At 39.5% G+C, this 18,694-nt stretch overlaps 1 protein-coding gene across 1 annotated transcript in view; it reads left to right on the top strand.

The window, feature by feature from the left end:
- Positions 1 to 14,525, top strand: part of LOC103178623 (ephrin-B2) — a 44,360-nt gene extending 29,835 nt beyond the window's left edge. Inside the window, exons 3-5 of the mRNA XM_007893469.2 lie at positions 6,006 to 6,098; positions 7,537 to 7,635; positions 11,106 to 14,525. Coding sequence (XP_007891660.1) covers positions 6,006 to 6,098; positions 7,537 to 7,635; positions 11,106 to 11,518 — 605 coding nt within the window. The 3' untranslated portion in view covers positions 11,519 to 14,525. The remainder of the gene's footprint in view (positions 1 to 6,005; positions 6,099 to 7,536; positions 7,636 to 11,105) is intronic.
- The last annotated feature ends 4,169 nt before the right edge of the window (positions 14,526 to 18,694 follow it).

The following is an 18,694-nucleotide window of genomic DNA, read 5'->3' as shown; positions in this document are numbered from 1 at the left end:
TACCCCAAAATGCTTTTAATAATGATTATTTTCTTTCTGGCAGTTGTTCATTTAAATTCAAGTCTAATAATACTGTATCTACAATTCACTCTTCTCTTAATCAATTTTATCTCAGTGTTATTTGAAAAGCATTTTTCTAAATTTTTTTCATTTGTTGAGTTCTGCAGTAGTTTGACAGAAGGGAAGCTGCATACTGTGAGTTTAACATCTCTACTTTGTGACTTTAAGGACAGCATTTATTTGTTATGATTTTCTCAGCTCCCCGTTTGCGTCCAGAGTCAGGGGCCGTTTGCATGAGATGCTGTGAGCCTGTGCCCCTGTCAAGGGTGTAGAGACTTAAACTTGCTCAGAACCAGAGGTTGATAAGTGAGCATCACAGCTGGCATTCCACTGTTCTTGGTCGTTCACTGTTCTATCTTTTGCAAGAGCTAACAATGGAAAATAGCCTAAAGTGCTTGTTTAAATATTTAAGCAATAACGGACACATATGCGTGATGCGGAGTGTTTGCCCTGACTGTGGATAGATAGAACAGTCCACTGATTAATCTGAAGGTCAAGTCTTCCTGTCTGCCTTCTATTGGATAACACTGCTTTTGCAGTAACACATTTAGAACAAGTTGAGGTTGTATTTTAAAGAATAGTCTATTAATGTGCTGGCTTAATAACCCAGGTTCAAAATTCAAATCGGAACCCCCAATTTAGATCATTTGATCTTATACACTGGGCTGCATTGATATCAGTTGGAGCAGGTCTGACTTTGGTTGAATGTTATAGGTCAGACAGTATGTGAACATTTTGACAAAGAACAGCGATTTTTCCCACTCAGTTCCTATTAATGCGGCAAGCCAAAGCCCTAATGAGTAGTGTGGATCAAGCTGGATAAGCAGTGGGAACCTTTACTCTGGGGTTGCTAAGCTTCAGCATCCACCAATCTGTGCTGTATATTCTGCATGATGTGTTCTTTCTGGGAAAGAGTTACAAGACTCTCTATTTACCAGAAATCTACATGTGTAGGTGCCATACATACATATGTGGGACTCTGTCCATTTTGATGATCTTAAACATGGTGATGGGTTTCCTCGTGTCATGGATGACCAAAAAAAAATAACCTCTATCAGGTTCCCCTACTTTGAGATGAGGATATATTTCATGATATCAATATTCAGTACTTAAGGGGAAAGAGTTTGACAGATATATATAGAGGGCCTTCACAGAGAACCTATGAGTAAAGCATCGAGTTGTATTTTATACCGTACAACTATGGGTGCTACTTTCAACCATCTGGCTTCTGAATTGTCTTGTGCTTTGCCAGTGGATTTTCTTTTAAAATGAGACCATGTGCTCCATAATCCTGTATGGGAACAAAGGATCAAGTACCAGCTTCAGATCACCACAGTTGAGCAAGGATTTCTGAACGTCTGGGTTGAGTGCACTTTCACTTTTCTGATAAATGTTAACGTTGTACAGACTCTGTTCCATACATAGTGTCAGCAGAGAATTGACTTGAGCAAATTAGAGTTAAAAATAGGATAATTACTGCATGCCTACTTACCAGACAGTCACTTGCAAATTTATTATAATAAAAACATAAATCTTTTGTTGTGCTAAACATTTCAGTTGATTATTCATTTCTTTCTCCTGTAGATTAAGACTTTTTATGTTGTAAATGATCTGAGCTGGATAAAACTACTGAGTTTTTTTAATGAAAGAGAATTACAATTTTCTGCTTTTGTTTCAGGCAATAATTCATTCATGCTCATTAATGTGTCTAATCATCCATTTATTTAAAAACAAAAACAAATTAATAAATCTAAAATAGGGGTTGTTGAAGTCATTTTCCTAAATTGACCATTCAAGTTATTTGGAATTAGATACTAGTTTACAATGTATTTTGGTAAAGTATAAACGAGAGTACAAAATGCTGTTGATGCGAGTCAAACAGAAAAAGTCAAGAGCATCACCTGCTCAGGGATTGACTCCAATAATCAGGGCTATTGGAGGATGAGGCAGTTTGCATCTGTTACTACTCTAATCACTGCGAAATGAAAACTATGATATAGGCACAAATCCAGCAGCTTAGTTCATCATCTGATTAAAGCAGTGTAACTGACCTGATAGACCAGAGCTGGTCAGGATCCAGGGTACATGTAACCAAAGCCGACGCCTGGGAATGTGGTATAATCATGATATATTAAAATGTAATATTACTTCCCCTCCTGGAATTGAGAAATAACCATCCAGAAGCTATGCTTGTACAACTTCACTCCTCTTTTACTCATTAATTCATGTTGTCTGCCTTGTTTAAAATTGTGAATACCTCGATGAGAAGCGTGTAGAAGCAGTTATAGTTCTGTTTTTCTGACAGGTGCACCATACAGATAAATATTAAGCAGCCAGTGTTGATATTCTTCTTTCTGTCATTTTAATGTAAATTATTCCCCCCACCCCTCTCACCAAATGAAAATTTTGGTCGTTTTTCTTCATTGTTATTCATTCCTCATGTGCATGACTATCAGCATGAAAGAAAAAGTGAAGACATAAAACACACGAGCAAAAGCAGAATTAGCTGTTATCAGTTTAGGTTACTTGCAGCATGCCTAAGAGTAGCCCATTGAACCCTGCTGCTTTAATGTAGTCATGATTCAGACTGTTAGATTCAGCTGTAGCCTTGTCTATTGCCTGTCAGATTACCTTCAATCTATAGTTGCAAGCTATTGCCATCCAATTCCACTTCCCTTCATAAATTATTACAGTAGATTTGGTGCATCGATTACCTTTAAAAAAAGTAAACGCCAATTTTCCTGCAAATTATTATCTCTTACCCTTATCCCCCATCTCCCATGAAAATCTATTGAAATTTGGTTAGCTGAAGGGTTAAATCTTGAACCTTCAAAATTCTGCAAATCGACTATTTTGTGTCATTACTTTGGACTTGAACAATACCATGAGCTAGCATTCATCTGCTATTTTCTACTGTTGCATTGGCGTGAGTCCATAGCACTCATGGGAACAGTAATTTAAGGGAGTAAAAGTAATCACTGCATTTAGTTCATTTTGATGATAAGAATAATGCAAACTGTAAACTACGGATTCATCCTGTAACTTCTACAATCTCTGTGGATTCTGATTACTCGGTCGTTGTAAAGTGCTACCTCATACAGATAAATACCATGGAAGCATAGATATTCAAAACCCCAAAACACAAGAGTATTTATTTGCTCCATTTATTTTCAAATCTTATTCCAAACAATGTGATATGGTAAATAGTGGACATGTGAGAGTTTGCAGTTCAAAGGTATCCTCAAGTTTTAAAAACAACTTCAAAAGGGGGGGTGCAGCTCATGTTTGCTCATTGATCAGTGTCTCAGACAGCTGCAGTCTGTTGAGAATACTTTGCATTTGCTTCTGTGTTTGACTTACACACACAGCTTTCAACAGGTACTAATGGAACGATGCTCTGGTATCCTGAGCTTCACCAGCTGATTTCTCTCTTTTACCAAAAACTGGGCTTTGCAAGCGGAAGCTTTGTTTACAGGCTAATTCCCTATGTAGTGGGATGTGAGATAATAGTTTGACAGCTCGAATGAATTTTTTAAATAGTTTTCTCAAGTATCCTTGGCCAATTGTCAGATTAATTACGTAGGCATAGTATTGTGATGTGGTTCCAGCAAGGTCTGTCAGAATACCTTCAGACAACACTGTTAATTCTTTATCTGCCTTGTGGTTTAAACTCGTAATGTGCTTTGAAAGCCCTCCCTAAAGTTCAGATTGAAAACAGACTGAGAAACTAAACGTTTTAACAGAAATAAATTTAAAAGAGCTGTGCCTTTCTAAGTGCTAGTGCTGGATATGCAAATTGCTATTATTCTGTNAAAAACACTTGGACATGTTATATTGTGCCTTCACAAAGGAATATTTCAGTGCATATAAAACAAGTCACATACAATCAATGTATTGCAAAACAAAATAGCTTCTTAAATCAAAATGGCCAAGTTCTCAGATGACCCTGTTGGGATTGTCTCTCTGCATGCAGGCAGTCTGAGCTGATTCATAACTTTGTGTACTGCCTGATGCCCATTTCACAATCAGTATGTATGTGTGTGGAAGAGTGACTGTTGCGTTGGATTTATTATCAGCTCTGTAAACTTAAGCCAGCATGAAAGGAGGTGGGATTGACTGTATTTTGAGATCTACTGTCAAATTGTGAGGAAACAATTAGAATTAATTAAAATATAAAGCAGGTGGAGAGGGGATAGCTCAAGAATCGTGAATAGATAGAAATTGGCTTTCAAAATGAGTGAGGAACGCAAATTGTCTGAATTGCATTGCTTGTCAGCTTTCCTTATTTTTCCTCTTGTTAATGAGTTCTGTTGCAAGGTGTTCCATCAAAACTGTGGTTCTTGCATTCTTTTGTATTGCTGCAGGGAGCTCTTTCTGTCAAGGTCTGTGGGAGAATGCTGGAAATGAGTTTTTGTCATTAAATCTTAATTGAGGTTCTTGCGGTCACATTCTTAGAGGAGCCCGAGAGTGGCTCAGTTAATTAATCAACCTCTCACAACTGGCCTCAATTAAGAGCTTATCCCTTCCAACCTGCTGTAGATGTCCCAGTACCTCTGAATCCAGCTTTTACCCTCTGTCCATATTGGCAGGGGTTGGCAGCATTGGCAGGGATCCCCCACATTGGGGAGTAATGTATCTCTTTATATGTGGGATAATTTTTGGGCTTGTTCCATATTAGAAGGTGCAATTAACACTTTGATGGAGTCTGTCATTTTGTTACATTTGTATGTTTGTGTGCCTCTTACAGGCGGTTAAAAAGGAAATAGAATTGATTCTCTATTTAAAATCCAAAGTTAAAAGAAACTCTGGATTGTGTTTCTCCAGTCTTTATGTATTTTTTCAAACAATGAACAGTAGATGACTTGAAGGAGCTGCTGGATTGAAAGGGAGGTGAATTAACATCAGCAGATATACATATTAACCCCAGTACTTAAGTGAACTTATCATTTCAACTGTGTACATTAATTCATCGACGCCTCACACTGACACGCTCAGCAACTAATATGATTTCCTTCACCACAACCCCAGTGAAATCATCCATACTCACCATTTTATAAAAGATTTTTAAAAAAATACCTCATACATGGGGAAAGAACTCTTAGTTGAATTACATAATAGTCATTCTCTTTAAATAATTGTTGTGTAGTAGGTTTCATGCTTCTGTTAGCTTTTTTCATTAACATTGCAGTGCTCGGTGTTACACTCCTACGTTCCTACATTCCAATTGTTGTCTTTAGAGGCTCTCAATGGGAAACCAAAGTCTAGTTTACCAGGTTACCCTTACCTCAAGCATTTTATTAGTAAAATTCTAAGGACTGAAATACAATCTGATCGCGTTGTGATAAATAATGAGCATTTACCAGAATAAACAAAGAGCTACTTATATTTGGATGGGATTAAATTAGTTCCAAAGTTGAATTTTATACTGCTATTTGTAAAAGTACACCTGTAACCAAATGACCAGATAATATCTTTATTAGCCATTCCAATCCCCCTGTGCTTGCCACTCTGCACATGGTTGCTGTTAGATTAACAGTGATGTCCTTGCTGTTGTAGTCTAATAGGCCATAAAAACACTTCCAACATTGACAGACATGATTTACACACAGAATCACTTCATGCTATTGATTTTTCCATCTAAATGTTATATGTCTCCACTATTCTTGAACCCTGTTGACGTGGTGCTATGTTACAGGCTTATCGTTCCCTGTCTTTTAGAAGATTTGATTTCAATAGCTGATAAGTTGCTATGTTACCTTAAGTGCATGGGAGGTGGAGGAAATTAATGGATTGAATATATATATATATACTTATTTGTCTGAATTATCACTTGTCTGTGTATTTTATTTATTCACAAATTCTGTTCAGATAATAGAAATATCCCTTGGGAGATGTTTGTTGAGATGAATTTGAGTTTTCACATTTTTAAATATTGTGTGTTTCAGCAACATCAAATGGGTCTAAAGAAGGCCTGGATAACCGTGAAGGAGGAGTATGTCAAACCAAAGCCATGAAACTTATTGTGAAAGTTGGACAAGGTAAGGGCCATCTGCTGTTTATTGGATTCAAAACCGATCGTCTCTGTCTCCCACTTAGCTATAAGCTGCTCTTAATCAAGAAGGACATTATAACAATTAGTGCCAATTCTCACAGTAATGAATTCTCTTCATTACTGTGAAAATCAGCACATTCTTTGCAGGTTTCGATTTGAGGAACGTTGACCATCTTGTCTGGTCCAGTCATGTTCTGCAGTTCTATGTATCATCACTGTTATATAAAAGGATTAGAAGTAATGCAAAAGCTTGTCCTAAATTCAATCTCATTCATTGTGCTTAAAATTAATTAAAATAATCTGACTGCGGTCCTCCTTAAAGGTTGTGGAGGCCAAGGCAAGACTTAAGCTTGCATGTTTTTAAATCATGGAAAGAATCACAATGTAGTGTTCAGTTATCTTGTGCTTTGAAAAATTGAATTAACAGTTCCAAATTCAGATACAAAATCCCACAGTAATTAGACAATGCAGGCTTCTGCTTATCTGTATTTTTCATAATATTGGTTTAATAAGAAACAGATTTTTTTCTCAAGACTGGAGGCTTATTCTGGTTACCGTTTTTAATATGGTTATTATCAAATGAGAGAACCCTTAATAGATTATTCCTTTCCTTGTAATGCCATTAGTTGAAAGTAAAAGGAAATTAACTCTGTTTCATTTAACACCATTTCAATTTTGAAATGTAATCTGTGTTGACGTCAAAGTACTCCCTTGTATTTTTGAAGCAGTGACTGACTGGAGTTTACTAAGTGAAAACTCATTATGTTTACTTTCTACATTGGCGTAAAGTCAGTTGAACAATCTGTCGGCTTGATTTATTTGATTGAAATGTCATTTGCCAAACTCTCGCCTGCCAGTTGTAGGCTTCCCTACGGCTGCTGCAGATGGTCCTAATGTCTGAGTGGTCAAGTCTGCCATGTTTGCAGTACCATCCGATTTAGCGTTAGGTAGGTTCCAGTTAGAAGGCTGTTATCTCTCTGCCAAGGATACCAGATAAAAGGCAATGCTCTGCAAACCTGATAAATAACCAAGCAGAGCTTTAGTGATGGCTTTTAATCACATTTGTTATATTACAAAGTAACCAGGAATTTAAATGAAATACCGACCACTCAGATTTAAACAGCAGCAAAATGCAGAGCTTACACTTAACACGGAACCATTGTTTCACTGATTGTGTTTTTAAAAGAAAAATAGGAGTTATTGTCAACCCATTTATAAAGATTATTTAAAGTTCATCAAAATGACTTGTGCAATGTTAAACCAATGAAGCTGAATGAAGGCAACAGACTTTGATCCAAACATAGCCTCAGTGTTTTGTCCATGAAGTAAATCATCAGTGCTCAGGGATGTCCCTTTATCTGGATGGTGAAGATATCTTAGAGTGACGGTTTGTAACTCAAACACCCTTTTTAAAAACTTTTTAGATCCAAGTTATGTGGGACCAAAAGAAACTACAACCAGAGCTCCTGGAAAAGATCGGGATGGCACCACAAACAAGCCCACCCAAAAGAACGTGAATGAAGGTAACCATCTAGTAGAGCTGATTAACTTGAGGATTCCTCACCGTAACCTGCCTTTGTGGTGCTCCTTTCATATGCCGGAAAGACCCATAATAACTGCTGCACTGAGGATGCAAGCAAGACACGAGGGTCTTTGACATGAGTCAGCAAATAGCTGGAAGACCTTGTATCTAGGAAGAGATTCTTTTTATTCTATCTGAGCCTCACTCTCACTAGATTCTTGAGTGGATCTTTATATGAGCTGCAACCGGTCACTGCTTCTGACAGTTTGCTTCTTTTTCACACGTGTGTGAAATTCTAATCATGTGGGCAATGAAATTGCTACTCACGTTTATAAGATAAAAAGGTTCCATAGCCACATAGGATATGTGGACTGAATATGTGAGTGATTCTCATTGTCCATGTGCACCCTCGTATCCTGCAAAGCTGAACCACAGGCTCTCTGTGTCTTACGAGTTCCTAATTGTATTCGCTCTGTTTTAAGCAGTATTAACACAAAGTTAAACCATCTAGGAATAAATATTTTATACAATTTGCCGAAGTCTGAACTTCTGCAACACAGCTGATCTTTCAGAATAGGCTGATTCGGGTTGATCCAAGATCTGAGGCTGCAGAAAAGCGCCTTAATGAAGTAATCAGGTCCTTTCAACATGAAGCAATGGAGGTGAGGCATGAAATGTGTGGGTGATCAAGAAGTTTAAAATAGGCACCTTTCTTACTGCTCAGTGCATCTTAAATTAGAAACAAAATTATGTTTTGCAATGGTTTTTTTTAACAAACCTAAACTAGGGACATGAAAATCAATAGGGTTCCTCCGTCCTCATAAAAGAGAAAACTTCTGGTCTTAAACATTGTCAGGATCATGTTTTCGCAGCATTTAGAAATTGGTTACAATCACTGCAGTTCTTCCTCTACTTTGAATCAGCTTTGTTACTTGCTGCTCATCGAAAATTGACCAGCTCCTTTGCTCCTAATCCTTTTATTAAAAAAATATTCTCTTTCTTTCTGCCTTTGTTGGAAAGTGAGCAGTAATGTGCATCCGTGATACAGCTAGACTAAATGCTAGCTAGTAATGGTCTAATTTGTTTCTTAGCGGGTCTTGGATAATATTGATTCCAGATGTTTGTTAGCTAATGATAGTTTCTATGCACTGTCTCATCCTTTAATTTCTTCCTCCGTTTCTTCCTCAGGATAGCTCTCAGCTGATTTTTGCAAGGAGTCTTATGTAAATGTGATGAATTTCATTGTTCTATTAGCATGCCATGCTCTGCCTGAGCATGGAGAGAGTCTATTATTGGCTTGCTAATCGCAATTTGTTTCAGAAGGGCTCATTTTGCTGTCTTTGTCTTGTCAATTGTTCAAGTGGCAAAAGTGAGTGCTAGGTGCATGTGTTGCGATTTTCAAGCCACGAATCCCCACGGCAACCTGTTTTATTATTTTGAGGATCGAAATCTGTGTTTTGGATGTGGCAGACCCCCTGAACTTGCTTTAAATAATTGGTCAACCAGTAAATTATCTGCGTTTGTGAGTAATACCATAATTTCTGTGACAAACCAGAGCACCAGCATGTGTTTAATATCTGTGTAGCAGATGCGAGTGTTGAGCAGATATAAGATCAAAAACATGTACTGTTAAATCCATTTTTCTAGTCATGTTATTAATGAGAATAGGGGCAAGCTTTTCTCAGGATTGCTCTCATTTCTCACTGCAAATCCATTTTATTCATTTTTTTTGTATGCTCCACTCCAGCAACACAATTGTGTGCCTTTATTGGTTTTCTGCTGGTACCTCATTAACTGACTGCACTGTCTGTCTGACAATGCACAAGTTGCCAATTATTATTCCACAAGAGGAACCATAAGCAAACAATGGCTTCAAGTTCCAGTAGCCTCTTGGCTGTTACAATTCTACAGTTTGAATAATAAGCTGAAATAAGCAGAAGAAGCTTAAGCACCATGTACTAAGAAAAAGTGCACCGTTGCTTTTTCCTTGCAAGTTCACCCACAGTGATCCTGATCTTAGAAGGAGGATGGCAGACAGAATGGTGGAAGACCATTTGGTCCATTAAGCCTATTTCTTCATCAACTTTGTAATGCCTCTTTATAATGGACTCTACCCCACTCATTCTCTCGAGTGGGGAAATCTGCATACTCACTAACAGATCTCTGAAGTTGATTGAGCAAAACTCCACAAACAACATCCCCATCTCCCCCAGCCTTGTCCCAGCAGTACAGAGATTGTGTCCCATGGAGTATTTGTTCATGTCAGTCCTTACCTCACAGGGAGGGAACATCAGAGGGCAAGCAACCCTTGGGCCCGTCTCATGCACCTCCTGCCAGCTGGTCACAGAGTGGTATTGGATGTGGCCTGGAGCCAGGTTACATAACTGTCTTAGAACCCATGGCACACGGCCAAGCTCTAAGAGATCTATAGAAGGGAAATTAAGAAAATATTTGCTGGAAAATTGCCCTCCCGCCAAGATAAAATATAGACTCGGGGGAGTGGGGGGAGGTTGTGGTAGTTCGAGTCTGGGAGAAAATCAAAAATTCTGGGCAACAGGATCTACCAAGCCTTTTTAGATAAACTTCATTGCAGTATGTGAAGTTTGGATTTGGGAAGGAGAGATTGCCATGTAAATTAATTTTATGGTCAGTCGGATATGAAATTGTAAGCTGCATAAATACAGCATGGCTCATGAGTTTAAAAAAAATGCTCAGGAATATCGCTTCATTTCTGAGTGAATGGTGTGGCTTGTTTCTAGGTGCAAGGAAGACCTAATACATTCAGCAGAGGGCTTCAACCAGTCGCTATGACTGGGGATAATTGTCTTGCAAATTTGCATTTTCTTACTTTCTTTGCTGCAGCCCCAGGCGGGTTTGCATCTGTTTTAAGTGAAGCTGTCATATGCATTCTGAGCTAGTGTCTGACGAAGATTTATTAAAGAAAAAGTGGTCAAAGAGTAGCCTATAAGCAGATGTCACTTTAAATATTCATTGATGACTACGACCACTTGTACTGGTTAACCAATAGATAAATTTGTGTGTCAAAGCCAATCCTTTTATTGAAGGTGCCGTATCATTTCATTCATCCCCTCCTGTCCAAGAGTTTGTTCAGGGCCAATCAGTGTATTACAAGAAATGTCACATAATCATTTTGTATTTATTTAATGCTGATTTACTTTCTTTGAAGTCATTTTCCTCCAGTAACATGTTGAATGGCCTCAATAAATCAGCCCGAGTGTATAGAGATGGCTGGCTCGTTAGTTTATAATATATCAAAATGAGCGCTCTAAAATCCTACAGCTTGATTTGTCTTAGATTCTGTTCCTTAATAAAAAGTCGATTTTTTTTAAAACTAGAAACCCTTAATCCTTCAAGAGAAATGGTGCTTTGATAGATTATTGTAAAGGCCTTTATTGCTTTTGTTAGCTTGGTTGTGGTTGGTTTATTCTAACAAATCCTCTTTGCTTTTAGGTGGGACAAAGTCAATGACTGTCATCAATAAACCCTCATTGCCTCCGAACGATTCAGGCGGGGGTAAGATCTTCAGTAACGACGTGGCCTTGTTTACAGGCATCGGATCAGGCTGCGTAATTTTCATCATAATCATCATCATGTTAGTGGTTCTTCTGCTGAAGTACAAGAGGCGGCACAGAAAGCACTCCCCGCAGCACACGGCCACCCTTTCCCTTAGCACACTGGCCACCCCCAAACGGGGCGGCAACAACAACGGCTCGGAGCCCAGTGACATTATCATTCCGCTAAGGACTGCAGACAGCGCCTTCTGCCCGCATTACGAGAAAGTCAGTGGAGACTATGGACATCCTGTCTATATAGTGCAAGAGATGCCACCACAGAGCCCAGCGAACATATACTACAAAGTCTGAATGGAGAAGACTGAGGCTAGTTTGAGATACTGAAGAGAATTCTTGGTCTGTTGCATACTTGGGCCTTCTGCTGAAATTAGTGGTGACTCTTTGTGCACCAGGATTGACTTTGAAGCGTAGGAGAATTAAGAACAAAAAAGCTGTGCAGAAATTCAGCTGAAGAAAGGGCTGGTTAGCACGAATGGTCTGTGTAGGAATCTGCTGAAAGCAAAATAACACGTAGCTGTAAGCAGAAGGACAGTTGAGTCAGGGACTCAACCAGACTATTTCACCCTTTACTCTCACCATTAATTTCTGGACCATATGCTAAAAACATACCAGGAAGCAAGAAGCAAAGAGATGTTTGAACTATCCGTCACTCTATTTATAGCCAGTACAGTTTCACGCTTCGGATATTCAGCAATAGAAAATAGTCAGTCTCCACTTTCCCTGAACTGTTAGCTTTTATATTGACTGGATTTTATAAATCCACTTCTGTCTTTGCTCTTGTGCTGATAATTTTTTTCCCTGTTTCCCTCAATTCTTTGTTACTTTTATTTCTGTCACTAGTTCTACTGTTAACCTGAAGGCAACTCTTGCCTTCCAAAACCATCACTGACACCTTTAGGATCTTTGTAAATGTGCCACGACATTAACCATAATCAGAGATCCTGGTCACTATGGTTTGACTTCATTCAGCAGCCACACATTAATTAGTCACACAGAAGTGACAGTCATACCACATGCACAGGGGGGATCCTCCACCTAGATGTTGAATAGTCGCTAATGAACAGGAGACCAGGAGTTCCCACAGATTTAAATGCATTTGCAGTTGTTTGCTGCTGCCTTCTGAATTAGCAAAGGAAGTCTACGGATATAGATCATTTAGGAGCACTTTCGTATTGACCGTTCCAAGGTGCAGGGCTTGTAGACATGGTGTTGAGCACAATGCTGTAGGGGTGCACTTTAGATGAATTATTCCGAGCAAAACTGAGTTAAAATCAAAAAAAGGCCCACCTTCCGCATGGTGCTTTACTAATGTATTAAAGGGAGGGGTACACACTAGTGGCAGATGACTACATTCACAAGTAGGGCTGATGATGATACTCGTTTATGAAGTGCTTGACATTGGTAGCGACACACTAAGGAAATATGCTGCCTTACAGTTTGAATCCTCTTAATACTTTGTATGAATAGACTGTAGAGCAGTCTGAGTATTACACGGTACAGCTTTTCTTACTGTAGCTGGCAGACCACTGCTGCTTTAATGACCTTTGAGGTAATATTCTTGAAGTGATCATGAGACATAAAAAGAAGACACTCTACATTTAAACATAGACTAGGGAGAAGAAAACAGTAAGTGATCGAACAGCAGGCCCGGAGAGCAGATTATTATGATTCACATTTTGTTATCAAACCTTCTCTGTATATATGCATAGTAGAACAGTGAATATGTTTGAAATATTAGACTATGTGGACAGCCATAACACAGCCATAAAACTGTTGGACATTTGCCTCTGGGAGCAGAATCCTGTTTCCCAAAATAATAAATAGAGCAGCATTTACAAAAATAGAGTCCTCCTAACAGTTCTTAAATGGCAGGAGAATTATGCGAATCTGAGACAGTGAGAGCTGGGAAATCAGTGCTACATCATATCTGCAGAGAGCACATGGTTAGTTTCGGCCTTCCTTCATTTGTTTACACACGGGCTAGTTTTTTTTAAACAAAAATGATTTCTTATTTTATATACAGGTAAATGAGAAACGTTGCAGCCTAACACCAGGATCTGCTGTCTAAAATGGACTTTACCACCGGGGTGGCCTCCAGTGTAGGTTGCGTTATTAGCTACTGCATGGTGCTGTCAAAACTGATGTCTTAGAGACTGAAATTAAAAGAGCACACAGTAATAGCTGTGTAAAATGGCTGGGTTCAAAAATCCCACTGGGGACCCGACAAAACAGTTACTCTGTCTACTCCTTGAACCTGAAAATTACGCTGGACACGAGAATGAGACATTATGCATATACTTAGATGGTTACTATGGTGATGAAGTACATTACATGTGCAAAATGGTCTTGTGAGTCTACAGGCAGGGGGAGAGAGAGGAAGAGGAAGAGTTTGGGGCATGTTTGCAGAGGCATTTCTCAGTTAGGTTGGAACTGTTTGTTCCATGTGAAATGCTTCATGTATTTCCTGGCCAATTGGGTTATAGTTTTGAACCAGTCTGCCATGGTTATGGACCAGGATTTGGACAATGTCAGGTCAGTTTCAGACTTTGTAAAAGCCCAGTGTGAGAATTCCAGTGATATCTGGTTTACAACTAAGCAGTAGTTATGTGTCCCATGTCAGGAAAACAAGTCAACTGTTCCCTTGTGGTTCATCTTACTCCTAAAATGTCACTGTAAATGCCTTGGAGATATGATAATCCCTGTCACCTGGCTTTAGAATTTGCACCATACCGGAAACTGACGCTAATTGTGAAGAAGCTGTAAATATGTGGAATACTTTAATGTACTTGGATTTTTTGGGGGGAGGGAGGGAAGTTAAAAATAGCCTTATTCACCTTTTTAGTAAAAGAAATACACAGCAGAGCATGATCTAATTTTCCTTAAAGTAAAATGTTTTGTGTAAATAGAAGATTTTTTTAAACAAATTCTAAGGAGGATGTTTTGTATAAAATTAAGAATTTTTTGCAATGTATTTTTAGCTATAGCTTGTTTTTGAGGCAGTGTCATTCCCCTTTGCACTGTTAAAATGGAGGTTAAAAAAAATTGGTAACGTTGCCAAATTGACCGCTGCATATTTGTGCCATGAATATTTATTTAAATGTTTCTTTGTCCAGTTTGTATACACAGTATTATGCTTGCTTTATAAATATTGAATGTTGCTTTCTTTTTTTTGTTTGCTCTCTCTAGTCATGGTTTTTAGCTGGTTGGGTTTTCACGTTGCAGTTCATGCCCTGCAGTACAAAAAAAACGAAATGAAAATCACATTCCATAAGTCTGTTACAAACTGAAATTGTTCTTAAATAAAAGACTTTTTTTCCTATGGAAACTTGCCTGGGGTTCAGATTATTTTCCTTTTTTCTTATATTTCCTGAAATCTGTTTTTCTAAGAGGGTCTTTAAAATAGTTGGACACAATTTAAATAAAATACAGCAGATGAAATTGTTGAATTTAAGATTGTCCTTGCATAAGGAAAAAAATACCCGGTTTAAACAAAACTGGAATTGCTTTTAATACACTGCAGGTTAAACAGCATCTAATATACAATATTGGATTGATGATTTGGGTGTATAAGAAGAAGATTTACATCAGATTGTTTTGATTTTCGTTGAAAGAGCAGTTTCACTGAAAGCAGAAACAAGATCTTGGATTAAATTGTCACAAAATACTGAGAAGCATGTTTTAATATAGTTTCAGTTTGGACAGGGCAGGAAAGCATGTAGAGAGTGGGTTAATCAATCATGAATTTTTGGTATGCTATGCCGAATGCATTTAGTCAGTAAAGTAAATGCAGGAGTTCATTCAGAGTCAATGGCTCAGTTCCATAAATTGGGAGTATTCTGCAGTATTTGATTCACAGTATGTAATTTTAGCAGAGCTGGGAAAGAGTGTTTTAAAGAAAATTAGGAGCCTCATAAAGTTATAAAGGTAGATTGAGCAAGGTCCTGCCAGCACCAATAGAACTGCACCAGCACAGGCCAATCTATGCCCTCAGGGGAAAATGAAGCAATTTATAAGCACGCAACATGATGGCAACACTCGCCGTGCAAGGAGATCATTTGCATCCTGGAAATCTCATTTGCCTTTCATAACTGCCATTGTGATGCTTGGAATGACATTAGAGTGACCAAAAATGGCCCTGGTCTTCTACAAGAAAGAAATGATTGGAGCTCCCTCACTGAAACAACAATTCCACTTCAGGGCTACAGAACTGTGGCTCTCAAATTTCATCTCCTCTTCCATTTTACTCTTGAGTTGCAAGATACTTGTCTCCCAAGGAGTAAGTTGTAATGGAGGTTCCTGGTCTTGTATGAAATTACTCCAGAGGCAACAATGAGAGCAAAATACTGCTTCAGTGCTTAAAAAGTGTTATAAAATTCCACAAATCGATTTAACAGAAAAATAATCGCTCACAAAAGATTTTAATTGCAGGATATAAAAGTTACCATAGCATTCTGAATATTGGAATGACGGGACAATTCAAAGGCATGTCTGACAGTAATTTATCACTGCAAGGTATTCTGTTGAAAACATTTGTCTTTTGGTTCCCAGGACTACTGCTGTACATTTCTTCATTCAGAAAACAGTAGGCAAAGGAAACTCGAGAATAGTCTCAATGGCAGAGACTTCTTTTCAGAAGTCTGTACAATCAGTGCCAGATCTTCCAGTCCCACTTGTTCGTTTGAGCTGATCAGTATCAGTACTGCAGATGGTTGATGATAATTAGAGTAACTCCAAGGGGATTGATTCTCTGATTATGGTTCATTGTTTTCTCCAATACATTGTTCTTCAAACCATTCTGTTCAAATTGTTAAAATTGTTTATGGATAGGGCTGATTTTTCTATATAAAAGGAGGAATTCTCAACAGTGGTACTATGGTAAGCAGTTGGTGTTGTTTGCTGGAGATTGAAAGAGGAAAGAACTTGTATCTTTAAAGCTCCTGAGATGCTGAATTTCTGCAAAGTACCTAAACTCCCTAAACAGCACTGAAATGCTGGGATCAGCATGGCAGCAGGGGGTGGTGTTAAAGGAAGATCAAATGGTTGTAGTTACCAGCTTCCGGGGCAACCATTTAAATAACATCAAGGGAAATGCACTAGCACAGGACAATCAATGCCCTCAGAATAATGTGGAGGAAATTTATAAGCAGGCAACATGATGGCAACACCCGCAGTGCAAGCATCCAAGCGAAGTGCTCCAAGACGCTACCCTGTGTGAAGGGCGCTATATAAATGCAAGCTGTTGTTGTGTCCACATTTTCAAACCTGTCTCCCCTTCCTCTCTCATCACTACCATGTGCAGCATGAAACACACCACCTGCTCCCTTGACCCCATCCCCAACTCTCTCCTTACCTCCCAGCTCCACCTCCTCGCCCCTCTGCTCTCCGACAGCATCAATTTCTCCCTTTAGCTGGCACCATTCCCACCCCACTTAAAACAGCTACAATCACCCTCATCCTGAAAAAACCTTCCCTGGACCCGTCCCTGCCTTCTAACTACCGGCCGATCTCCAACCTCCCTTTTCTTTTGAAGGTCCTTGAAAGAGTTGTTGCTTCGCTCATTCCTGTCCTATTACTTGCTTCACGAGCCCCTCAAATCGGGTTTCCGTGCTGCTCACAGCAGAGAAACTGCTCTGGTCAAGGTGACAAATGACATTTTGTCCATCTGTGACCAGTGCTCCCTCTGCCTCCTTGTCCTCCTTGACCTCTCTGCTACCTCGATACCGCGGACTACTCCATTCTCATTCACTGCCTCTCCTTTCACCTCAATCTTCAAGGTTCTGCCCTTGAATGGTTCAGGTCTTATCTCTCACACCGTCTCCAATTTGTCTCCGCCAACGGTTTCTCTTCCAGCCCCCGCACAGTCTTGTGTGGTGTTCCTCAGGGCTCTGTCCTCTTCAACCTGTACATGCTCCCCCTTGGTGAAGTCAACTTCCACATGTACACAGATAACACCCAACTCTATCTCTACCTCCACCCTTGATTCCAGGACAACTGACGTCCTTATAGACTCTCTGTCTGACATCAAATCCTGGATCAGAGGCAACTTATCACAGCTGAATGTCAACAAAGCTGAGGCTCTCCTGATTGGTTTGCCTCAACACCTCAGGCACTGGCAGCATCAGCATCCACGGTTGCATACTCCACTCACCAAGTCAGTTAGAAAGCTAGGGGTCTTGTTCGACCCTCAACTGTCCTTTCTCCTCCACAGGTGGAGTCCTGTAGCTCAGTGGTTAGAGCGCTCGCTTTGCAAGCGAGAGACCTGAGTTCAATTCCAGGCAGGGCGAAACCTTGGGCAAGTTTCCTTACACCACACGCCTAATAATAATCCCTCCAAAAACAAAACAATAATAAATTGGTCATTTTCAATCTACGACTGTTTGTGGGACATTGCTGTGCGCAATTGGCTGCCGCGTTCGCCCACAAATATACAGTCAATTCACCTTACAGTGTATTCTGTGAAGCGCTTTGGGACGTCCTCCCGACGTGAAAAGCGCTATATCAAATGCAAGGATTATTATTATTATTATTATCTGTGCCACGACCCATTCTGCCATCCCCCTCCTCCGCAACATTGCCAGACTCCACTACTGCCTTATCTCTCAGGCTGCCATGACCCTTATGCACGCATTTGTCACCTTATGGCTCCACTACTGAAACTACCTCCTTGTTGGTCTTCCCAACCCTTCCCTCCACAAGCTGCGATCAGCCAGGAATCTGAAGCTCGTGTCCTCTCCCGCACCAGGCTCCGTGACCTGATCACCCCCACCCACGCCCGGCTCCACTGGCTCCCCATCTCTCAGAGGACAGAATTCAAAATCCTCGTCCTCACTTTCAAGGCCCTCCACGGCCTTGCTCCCTCCTAAATCTCTGACCTATTAACCTGTCTACTCCCTCCACTCATGAACTTCCCTTTGTTCCTCCTCAGCAAGTTTTCTTAAAGGCAATCTTAGAATAACATTCCTCACGACAGGAGCAAGATATTTGGGTTTAATACATCAGTTACTCTTATGCACTTTCTGAATGAGATGGCACAGTTCTGTAACATCAAGAGGTGAATTATGCGCAATTTGTTGCTGGGGAGTCTGACTGCATGGAGTGGAATGACACTGACTCAACTCATTCCATTCAGCTCCATTCCTGTCATCAGAGAAAGGAGACTTTGACACAATTCAACTGGTCTGAGTTAACAAAAGCATCCACTGCACTAAAAGACACCCATCCTTCAACCTCTCCAAAAATATTATTGATCCTTGCCGCTAATATGTTGGTTCAATTTTCAAATATGAATATGCTGATTATATGTTAAAAATATATGTGTATTTTCAAAAGAAAAGGATAAAACTTGGGTTAGAAGTATCAAAGTAAGATAGGTCATCCATAAAACACAAGAATGGAGTAATTTGATAAAACATAAGCTTTACTTTGAATTATGTACATCATAAGTGCTTTGATGAAACTGCTAAATTA

This window comes from Callorhinchus milii, unplaced genomic scaffold (assembly GCF_018977255.1).
Source record: "Callorhinchus milii isolate IMCB2004 unplaced genomic scaffold, IMCB_Cmil_1.0 Scaffold4, whole genome shotgun sequence".
Taxonomy (NCBI): domain Eukaryota; kingdom Metazoa; phylum Chordata; class Chondrichthyes; order Chimaeriformes; family Callorhinchidae; genus Callorhinchus; species Callorhinchus milii.
This window is presented reverse-complemented; position numbering and strand designations above follow the sequence as displayed.